At 30.0% G+C, this 10781-nt stretch overlaps 4 protein-coding genes across 6 annotated transcripts; 2 read left to right on the top strand and 2 right to left on the bottom strand.

Annotated features, from left to right (window-relative positions):
• LOC115878960 (UPF0046 protein C25E10.12) lies at positions 1-1646 on the top strand. The gene is made up of 4 exons (XM_030895565.1): positions 1-719; positions 777-1038; positions 1124-1350; positions 1399-1646. The coding sequence occupies exons 1-4, from the start codon at positions 446-448 to the stop codon at positions 1524-1526; spliced, it is 891 nt and encodes a 296-aa protein (XP_030751425.1). The 5' UTR covers positions 1-445; the 3' UTR covers positions 1527-1646.
• LOC115878961 (TP53-regulated inhibitor of apoptosis 1-like) lies at positions 1629-2440 on the bottom strand. 3 transcript variants are annotated; one of them, XM_030895567.1, is made up of 3 exons: positions 2125-2440; positions 1979-2065; positions 1629-1921 (listed from the first exon to the last, which is right to left on the bottom strand). In XM_030895567.1, exons 1-3 carry the CDS (start codon positions 2269-2271, stop codon positions 1901-1903), a joined length of 255 nt encoding a protein of 84 aa, XP_030751427.1. In that variant the 5' UTR covers positions 2272-2440; the 3' UTR covers positions 1629-1900. The 3 variants fall into 3 exon arrangements, with proteins under 3 accessions (XP_030751427.1, XP_030751428.1, XP_030751426.1); XM_030895568.1 differs by having other exon boundaries at positions 1985-2065; positions 2125-2438; XM_030895566.1 differs by having other exon boundaries at positions 1629-2065; positions 2125-2439.
• Positions 2441-2474: 34 nt separating this feature from the next.
• On the bottom strand, positions 2475-4163 carry LOC115878958 (cytochrome c oxidase assembly protein COX18, mitochondrial). Its single transcript, XM_030895564.1, has 5 exons — positions 3477-4163; positions 3247-3418; positions 2916-3188; positions 2741-2857; positions 2475-2688 (listed from the first exon to the last, which is right to left on the bottom strand). Exons 1-5 carry the CDS (start codon positions 3923-3925, stop codon positions 2524-2526), a joined length of 1176 nt encoding a protein of 391 aa, XP_030751424.1. The 5' UTR covers positions 3926-4163; the 3' UTR covers positions 2475-2523.
• An 86-nt stretch (positions 4164-4249) lies between these two features.
• On the top strand, positions 4250-10479 carry LOC115878957 (protein germ cell-less). Its single transcript, XM_030895563.1, has 8 exons — positions 4250-4740; positions 4802-4958; positions 5017-5237; positions 5294-5445; positions 6045-6342; positions 6408-6609; positions 6678-6896; positions 7960-10479. Exons 2-8 carry the CDS (start codon positions 4822-4824, stop codon positions 8192-8194), a joined length of 1464 nt encoding a protein of 487 aa, XP_030751423.1. The 5' UTR covers positions 4250-4740; positions 4802-4821; the 3' UTR covers positions 8195-10479.
• The last annotated feature ends 302 nt before the right edge of the window (positions 10480-10781 follow it).

Below are 10781 nucleotides of genomic sequence, written 5' to 3'. Positions count from 1 at the left end.
TGCATAACGTGTGTGAATTATTGTTTTGATAAAAATGATGTTATCTAATCAATTTAATATCTTTTTTTAGTGTCTGTTATGTGAAAAATGACTTGCAGCTTGTAATTACATAAAAAAATTGATTAATTCAGATATTTTAAAGTGTAAAAAACACACATTCTCCGCTACTGACCTATGTTAACCTCTCAAATCTCTCAAATCAAATCAGAGTGAAATTTCAGAAAAGCTCTCTATGATTTTCCATGTTTTTTCTATGATACATTTAGAAATACATTTTTTCTATTATATAACAGTTAAAGAGATAAGTGTTTAAAAACTAGAACCTGGATTTTATCTATAGTTTAAGTGAGGGAATTAAAAATCAATTCATATTATGCTTGTCATTTCCTGCACAGGTTATAGATCAGAAATACTTTAACAAAAATTGGAATTCTAACAGAAAATTATGGATAACGAAGTATCTGTGCATCCTCTATCCGATAGGCCTACAGCGGCATGGAAGGAAATAAGCAAAACCCAGAAAATGTACAAACTAAACGTAAAAATTCCTCAAAAACCAGTTGAACCGAACAAACTACGGTTTGTATGTATGAGTGATACACATTCCTTAATTCGTAACATAATGTTTGATATACCTGACGGAGATGTCTTTATTCATGCCGGAGATTTTACAAAGTGTGGCCAAAAAGATGAGGTTCTTTCTTTTGATAAATGGATAGGTAAATATGTCTTACACTGTAAGTTATGTTGAACTAAAAGTATTTTCTGTGTTTTAGGAACGTTACCACACAAACACAAGATTGTAATAGCTGGAAATCACGAATTAAGCTTTGATGAAAAATTCACAAACCTTTTTAAGAAGAAAATTGAGTCACAGTCAAGAGATATGACTGATGAAGTACCTCACTATGGTAAAACGAAAGACAACATTAACGATGCAGTAAACACTGAAAATATCAGACAATATCTAACAAATTGTACATATTTAGAAGACTCAGGCCTAGAAATTTGTGGCATAAAAATATATGGAACGCCCTGGTGAGTGGACTTATTGAAATAAGTAAGAGAAATACTATTTAATGTTATTATTAAAGTTTATTTATGATATTTTACAAATATTCAGGCAGCCAGAGTTTGGGAATTGGGCATTTAATTTACCTCGAGGCTCAGAATGTTTAAATAAATGGAACAGAATACCTTCTGATACTGATGTCCTTATAACTCATACACCCCCTTTAGGACATGGTGATTTAGTTTGCTCTGGTGTTAGGGCGGGATGTACAGAATTATTATACACAGTTCAAAAAAGGATTCAACCGAAATACCATATATTTGGTCATATACATGAAGGTACTAAATGGGTTTTTTATTTTTCTATATTTAAAGAATGTATTTTAGGCTATGGAGTAACATCAGATGGTAAAATAATTTTTGTTAACGCTTCAACATGCGACATCAACTATATACCAAATAATCTACCGGTAGTATTTGACATACCGTTACCTCCAGGTCATTTAAAAGGCTAAATGACTTAAATATTTCATTCACCCTGTGTAGATATAGGACTTTAATTTATTGCGAAAGGTTTTCTATTTTTTTATATGTATATATTTTGATCAAAGTAACAATAAAATCAACAAACTTTATTTACGTTATTACAAACATTCACACATAACAATTAACTAGTAGTGTTTGTATTAAAATAACTTAAGGTAGCATTAACAACAATAAATAATAACGTTTTGTGTCTTTAATTGCATAGAGACTTCAGAGGAAATCACATTTCTTTAAATCTGCACGCTTTTATGCAAAGTACTTGCTGTGCTTGATGTTCTTTGGTTGAATGAACTAAACACACACTTTTTAGTGACTGTTTGCCCTACTTTTCAGTATAGTAAAATTAGAGGAGTGATTGTGAGATCTACAAAAGAGAGATGTGATTGATTTTATTTAGTTATGATTTCGATTTTTTATTTGCTTCTACAGGCGGTATTTTTTCCTTTTCTGTACCCAGAAGGTCTTTTCTCACTTCATCATAGTCTAGATTCTGTTCCTTCATAGCTTTCTGAAAGAAATACGTATCTTGTGTGTTAATAAAATATTGATTTTAAAGTTATTACATACCTTAATGCAATGTTGATACACCTTAAGTAAAGGTGCGCATATTGAATCGTTCGTTCTACCTCTTAGAAAATGATCCGAGAACCAAGCGTTAAAGCAATCGTCGTATTCTTTTTTTAGGTCTGTACAGGCTTCGCCTATACTATTCATTTTACTTAGAATTTAGGAAAAATTTCGTAAAATAAAACTGGAAAAATTCTTTCAAATTTGTGAGGTTAGAATACGATCTTCTTCTTAACAAAATGATGGGCTAATGATTGTTAAGGCTGTAATGGAACTTCTTTTTCAGAGGAATCAGAATCATATACCATTATTTTTTTAAAATCATATTGTTCTTGAAAATTTATAAACAAATATATTTCATTAAATTAAGATAATGCCTAAATATGCTATTGAATCTTGTCAACTTATTTTAAATCTGGTTTTAACGTTAGACAGTAGAGTCTTGTAAGGATCTACCGCTGTGGTTTTCGGTATTCTCAAAAATCCTTTCACTTTTGGAGACATTAACAGCAAATTTTGTAACAATCCATATGTACTAGACGTTGTCCAATAGAGAACCAAACACTAGAATAAGAAAAATACAATACTAATGCAGAAAAATCTATAGAAATCATACCGATGGGACACTGGCAGATATAGGAACTAAAATCACAGAGAAAACCCTGAAAGCATTTGTGACAAACTTCTGGAAACCACTCACTGGTAAATTCGGAGGTCTAGACAATTGCTGGATCTAAAATTTGTATTAAAATGTTACATTAAACTGACGAAAACGTAATAGAAAATTTTACCTCAATAATCAGTAAATTTATAAGCCCTAGGGCTACAGGAAATATCCATGATTGATCTGGAATGGTCAGGTTTGGTATAAATCCAAAACCACCCACTTGAAACTCAGTAAATATCAATTGAGCATGATAATCTGGCACTGGTAACATATAAACCATATTCCTCAAACTCACAGATAAGGATATCCATATCGGTATTTGAAACCACAACAATATTGTTGTTTTAAGTGGATGACAGTTATCCCTAATGATCAGATTATTCCACAACTTCCTCAGCTAAAAACAAACACATTGAATGAGTAATTAATAAATTTTACAAGATATTCCTCCATACTGATTTATAATATGCCCTTCTAGCTGTCGGTTCGTCCCATCCATATAATCTAACTGCTATAGCAGTCTCTTTTTTAAGTTCCTTCACCAAATCAGGTAGTTCAAGTTTTAGATTTTCTAATTTTGCTAAAATATATTGTTGATATACTGCTAAAGGTAAAGTTATAGTTGTTCTAAAATAGTTTTATTATCTACTGTTGTTATTAAATAAATGGTAAAGCAATTTGGTACCTAACAAGCACTGTAGAACAAATTATACTAGCCCACCATGGTAATCCTGTGATATCATGAATGGACAGTAAAAACTTCTGGCAATATTCAACCGGGGGACTTTCCGAAAGCAACTTAAAAATTCCAGATTGGGTTTGAGCAAATGATTCAATTGAGGATTGAACTGAGTAGCTTCGTTTTTGTGATAAATTCAGTCCATGAAAGGTTAATACTTGCTGCCCTAACAAATTCGGAGAAAAATTACATTTTCGGTTATTCTGTACATTATTTAATGAAGAAAATTTAGTTGCTTGTAACGTTTTCTCATTTTTAGTTGGTAAACAGTGCTCTTCACGTCCTAAATTCCTATTTTCATCTATAAAACTCTCAAGATTGATCTTCAAAGGAATATTTGCTATGAATGGATGTTGCAATTTTGTAGAAAGGCTCGATCGGTATATTTTAAGCATCTTGGTAAACACAGGAGTCGATCCAGGCGTGTATTACGACATTCTTCGTCGATTACCACATACGAAAACAGTTAAAATTATGTATTTGATATTCAGGCAGCAAGTTTTCTCTATTTTGGAAGATGACGTAAAGGTTTAGGTTAGGTACTGCTTGTTTACAATTTTTTGTAGGTGGTCCACGTTGCCAAGTAGTTAAGGAAGTTGTCAAAACCCTAATTTGAAATCAAATTAAATGCTTTTTTATACGAAAACCGTAGTTTATTCATAAAGAAATGGTAACTGAACGTTTTCGTTGTAATTTTATACAAATACTGTATTGATCAACAAGCATAGTTATTAAAAATCTACTATGTATTTATAAAAATCTGTACTTAAAGCACGCTTAAAGCATAAACGTTTGGCAACAGAGGGAACGTTTAACCTACATTTCTGACGGTTATTGCGATTTTTTATGGGTTTTCAGTGGCGTAGTTTCGAATCTGTTTGTTTTTGCTGGACGTTTTTTTCGTTGCTTTACCTAAAAAAGCAAATTTTCTCACATTTTGGAATAGTTCGAACTCAAGTTTGTGTCTGAAGTATCTGGTGAAATAGTTGTCAAAACAAGATAAAGTGTTATAATGAGATAAAACATGATTTACTCGGACGGCCTGTGTATAAACAACGAAAGTTAACTTCCATTTAAGGATATAGCCAGTGATTCTTTTCGTTTTCTGTTTGTAAATTAATTATATAAGAATAAAACTAGTAATTTCTCATTGCATGTCATTTATTTTGTTATTGCTCTAGGATTATTAGACTAGTTTGTACTCCTAAAGGTAAATACACTTTAATTTGTAGTGTTTGTTGTTATTTTGTTAATAGAGTTCATATTTTTAGTTAATCGTATTTCTGATACAATGGGTGGTAGAATATCAACACAAAATATCGTTGACAATGTGACAAACTTCGTAACGGGAAGAAAAAGGAAACATTCTGAATCAGAGGATGAAGAGGTCAATAAAGTGATTGAAATTGCATTACATACTCCTAAAAGGTATGTTTTTTACCCAATTTTTTTTTCTATTGTACATAAGATTATGTCTCTTATTTAGGAAGAAGTTATTATGTACTGCAAAGTACATATACCAAGCACTATTTTTGGAAGGAAAAAACTCAGACATTACAATCTGTGCTCTAGGTAAAGAACATCATTTGCATAGAGTCTATCTCTGCCAGAGTCCATATTTTGCCAGTATGTTCTTGGGATCGTGGCTAGAGACAACTCAGAAATATATCACAATTGATATAGTTGATCCACTCATTACTCAGGATTGTTAGTATTTTTTTATTTCCTGTTTAGTACCTATTATTTATTTATTTTTTAAATAGCTTTACAGGTGGTGTTCGGATCTTTATATAATTCAGACATAGCCCTAAATCCATTGGAAATAGTACCTATATTAGCTACAGCCACAATGTTTCAACTGGATGGGCTAATCGAACAGTGTACTGAAGTAATGATGGAGACAATCAACCCTAAGGTAAGACAACTCTATTGATTTTTGTTATCTCATGTTTGAAAGCATCAAAAAGTTTTATTTTACACACTTGGCTTGATGAAATTTTAAACTAAATTTAATACAATGTGATAAAAAAAAACGGCGTCAGAGATGAAATCAAGGTCGCTGTCACTTTATATGTAAAATTATATGGGGTGCAAGCTTTTTAAGAGTCAAAGCTTGATTATAAATCTCTTCGATGGAAGAAATACCATATGATCAAGAAAAAAACGGCGTCAGTTGGCTTGGAAATGACAATCAATGACATTTCTCATATAATTTTACACTTTAAGAATATTTTACATATAAAATGACAGCGATCTTCATTTCGTAGCCAACGCTGACGCCGTTTTTTTTCCATTGTATGATATATCATGAAAAAAATTGTGAGTATACAGGGTGCGTCATAATATTAGTTATATATCTTATTTACAGGGTGCTGAAAATAAGTTTATAATTTTTAACAATACTAAACTTAAAAATTAGTAAAAAATCTGTAGCTTTCTATAACTCTGTAACTTTGATTATAACTACAGGGTGTCCCAAATAAATATACATATAAATTCTGACTATTTTTTTAGACTTCACTTGACTACTATAACGCAGCCTGCCAATATGGTGATCGTAAGCTTCAAGAAGCTTGTTTTCGATGGTTTTTAATTAATTTAATGCCACACTACTTCAATCATTCCCACGCCGAACTCAAGACAATCCCCATATCTTTAATGACTAAGTTAGTAAGCCATCCAGACTTGTTTGTAATCCAGACGGAATATTCCATATATGTTATGCTGAAATACTGGATGTACCTCATACATCACATGGATGAAAATGAACCCAGTATTTCCAGTGTCAATGAGTATTTTTGTTCGCGAACTGGTAAGGACTTTTTTAACACACTCTATATGGTTGTTTTTAAATGAATGTTTTTTTTTATTATTTAGATAAGACTCCGTATTTGTACTCAATCGATGGCAGATGTTTTATCCCAGTTTTTCAAGGTCTAAGATTACAAAATCTTATCTCACATCAGCTTGATGTCTTGTTAATCATGAGGGACAATATAATCCCAAAGTCTTGGTTAAACCCCGTTGTTCTACAGCAGTGGAAAACTGTATTGAGGGTCAATCAAAATGATGACAAAGGGTACAAAAAACTAAATAAATTTCCTCAAAATATTTTAAAAAATTAAAATACAATTTTTTTTATTTTAGTCCAAACGATCTAGCCGACGAAATTTTCTTGAAAGACAGTTTGAGATGTGGGAGGGTGATAAACACGAAAGATCGTCATATATGGAGGTGGACAGGTTTTCATTTTGGCATGGATTTGCTCATGATCACTGATGGATCCAGCCTGTCCATTAAGAGGAACCACAGATCTGAATTCGAGCAGTTGTTGAGCTTCCAAACCACCCGACATGTGGCCATCAGGTAAATTAATTATTTTTATTTTTAGAATTTTTTTTCATTATATTTTAACTTTTTTTTAATTTTTATTTTTTTCTCTATTTTTTTCTTTTGTGTTTTATTTATTTTCAATTGGCACATTTGAATTTGATTTGGAATTTTGCTGATTTGTTTGACTTTTCTGAACTTCATCTGAATCATTTTTTTTAAGTTATTCTATCAAGACAGGCTTGGGTAGGTAGAAAATTTTCTACCGTATTTTCTACACGTAGAAAATTAATTTTCTACATTTTTTACATGTCCGGACGTAGAAAATTAGTTTTGTATATTCTAAGCCTTTTTTGAGTTTACATTTATTTGTTACACACTATAGTCGAAGTTTACAGATATCTTAAAAGTTTTCAATTGAAGATCAAAGTTTACATAACAATTCTATGTAATTCTGTGAACTTTGGTAAGACTCAAACAGAACAACAAAAGAAAAACATCTAACACAATGAAAGTAAGAACTAAAAACTACAATAATTATTATTATATGTATGTAGTTTATGAATCCACAGGCTTTCTATGGTAAAATTAAAAAAAGGAACAACGAAAAGAAGATTTTAGAAGTGTGAAAAAACGGCTTTAAATGTACAAAATTAATTTTGTACCTGTTCTCAGATTTTATACATTTTCTACGTATTTTTCTACATACAGGTAGAAAATTAATTTTCTACGCGTCGTTACCCAACCCTGATCCAGACCCTTTATCTCGGGAACGCGTGGACCTATCGAGTTGAAATTAAAACCATTTACTCAGGTTTACAGTCTCTTGAAGCTGTGAAAAATCAAACTTCTAAGTTAACGTAAAAAAAGATATGTTTATGCCGCCAAAAATTATATTTGGGCACTCTTGGAATCAACATTTATTGGGTATTTTCCGTTGACCCAGAACTATGAAATTTGACAAATAATACCGTTACCATTACAAATAGAGGAAAAAATTTGAAGACTATACATTTATAAGAAACTTTCTAGAAACTTTTTTAATTTGTTACATGTAAATTAATTTTAAACATTCGTTTTTTTATGTCGGATCAAATAGGGTTACTGTGGTAAGGCTGAACGAACAGAAGCAAATAATCTACACCAAACAATCAAAGATACAGAAGGTAAGTCTTTCAAAGGGTGAGGAAATCCAAATTATGTCCTTTGATAAGGATTTGGTATACCCTATTATAATATCAGCGAATATTATGTACACATCACCAGATACTGAACAGAATCAGAGTGATAATTCGTCATCACAAACGGGAGAGGGTGGGGGCACGATTGATTGATCACTAGAGAATGTTTTTGGTTAAAATTTTTTTTTTAGTTTTAATTTTTTTTCTGAAAAAAAAATAATTTTTCGGTGTATTTCTTCTAAAGCTGTTTAGTAAGAGATAGTGTTTGAAATACCGTAATATCGAGAAATTTAAAAAAATGATGTCACGGTAGACTTTGAAATTACAATTAATTACGATTAAAATTATTTCTGTCACTTGTTATAAATTGACGTAAAAATTTCCAAAAATTATTAATTAATATGGAGCTATTTTCAAAAAATAGTTTTTACTCAACGGATTTGAGTGTGAATGATTGGCGTGAGTGACATTTCGAAGACTAACATGACGCCGTTTTTTTTTCTCGATAAAATATAATCAAATGTAACATATCTTTTTCTCAAGTTTTTTTCTATAAATAAATTAAGGTAAATGTTAAGTACCATTTTTTTTTCAAAAAAAATTTATTGGAGTTTTTTTCTTACGTAATTTCAAAAATTTGAAACATTTCAGAAAATAATTGTTAATTTCTTGAACTCTTTTATCGCTAATACAAAGTTGTTTATGAAATAAGATAAATATATACTTATAAGACAACTTTGTATATTTTTTTTTCTTTAGGATTATTATTAGAATTAAAGATATGTATTTAAATTTATTTTTAATTTTTTTTCTGTTTTTATCAAACTAAATCTAGGTATAATAGGAGACAAATAAAGAGAAAAAAAACATAAACATTAGAAAACTACCTATAGTATGTCCAAAAGGAGTATCCGTGACAGTGACAGTTGAACTGTCATTTTTTTCAATGTCATCTGTCGAAATCTTTCCCGACTTGTTAACCAAACTTAAAATGTTTATAGTTTTTTGTTGTATATTTATTTCCTATTATACTATATAGATTACCTACTCAATTTTTATAGGAAAATATCTAAAAAAATGTTCATATTTTTTGAAATATATAACTATTCTACTGATTTTTTCATCCAACTAATTTTTTTTTAAATAAACCAAGTTAAAATAGCGAGAAAATAGCTTTAATAAGTTTGAAAAATCGTTTCTTTTTGTATACTTTTACTTCATTAAATTTAATTTAAAAATAAAATCACATAAGCTCTCAAAATATGTTTATAATTTTTTAGGAACTTTTATATATCAATTAATTATTTATTTTTATTTTATACAGCTCTTTATTGTGGCATGTTATAACTTAAAAACGTTAGCAAAAACGTTCTCTACATCTGTAATAATCATTTACCCAAGCAAACAGCATTACATAAACACAGATTTCTGTTTATGTCACTTACAGTTCTAGTCAGATTGTACAGCTTGTATTACCTAAGTTTGTATTGTATTGATGTTACAAAATGATAATACACATCTTTATTTCTCACATATATACATAATAATGTATAAATAGGTATAATTTTAGCTGTAGGTTGATCTTTTTGGGGTTGAAAAATTTAGTTTTCTTTTTAAAGAGGTTTTTAGTGCCATTTTTTGTTTGGCAGGGGAATAACACTTAAATTTAAGTATAAAATTATCGTTTTTTTTACTATATGTAATAAAAAACACCCTGTATTTATAAATACAGATAAATTTTGTTAGTATTATCTGTAAATTAGTATTTTTTTGGATTCCCAAAGGAAAGAAAAAGTTTTGACAAAGCACACGTTACCATATTAGTTATATTGCTATGGTGTGTTATTTTTTTATGACTCCTGTATAAGTACTTGATACGAATTTATGTATATTATTTTTGTAACGGATAAAATTATTAAAAAGTATATATAAGTGCTCTTATTATAACTAGTCTTCTAACGCTTATATTCACTGTTAATAATAAAAGTATGGTAATTGAAATAAGTTGTTTTATTTGCTTCACTACCCCCTTTTTAGATTATAAAATCTCTATATTTCCTAACCAGGGTTGCGTAAATATGCGCCTGTTCTTGTTTTTTTTACGTTTTTGTTCAAAATACCCGTAAAAAATGTAAAAAATAAAAAAAGAACAAGAATATTTCACTTCGTTTCTCTTCGTTGGCATACATATTTCGTCAAAAACTATTTTTACACGTAGAAAATAGTTTTTACACGTTAAGAACTAGTGTTTTACTTTCACATCCCTGCTTAAATAATCTTTATGTTTTTTTCTCTGTGTAAATTCTAATTAGGCTTAGCAAGGGTTTCACAAAGTAACAAAATTAAGAAAAACTAGACCACTCTGTATATATCTTAAATTTATAGTTTCTGATCGTTTTTCTGTCAAATTCACTGTCATGCAATGGCAAGAAATCGAGGTAAACTATATAAACCCTTTAATATTTCCTTTAAACAAATTCTGCGTCTTAATTTTGTAGAAAAAATCGACATTTACGATCAAGAAACTTCGATTTTAAAACTTCCCAGGCATGATTGGAAAAGGGCCCAGAAAAGACATTTTCCCACCATTACCAACAGCTCTGTTATATACTTTGAACCGATAAAACCCCCCAAAAGGACAGCTCAATTAGACTCGTTCTATCGTCAAGAACGCCGACATTATCCATGTCTATTTACCAAATCTTATTTAAATGATTATTTTTAAATAAAAATTATCCCT

The sequence above is a fragment of the Sitophilus oryzae genome, unplaced genomic scaffold, assembly GCF_002938485.1.
Source record: "Sitophilus oryzae breed Bouriz unplaced genomic scaffold, Soryzae_2.0 scaffold_154_pilon_pilon, whole genome shotgun sequence".
Taxonomy (NCBI): domain Eukaryota; kingdom Metazoa; phylum Arthropoda; class Insecta; order Coleoptera; family Curculionidae; genus Sitophilus; species Sitophilus oryzae.
Note: the sequence above shows the minus strand (reverse complement) of the source record. Positions and strands in the feature narration are given on the sequence as shown.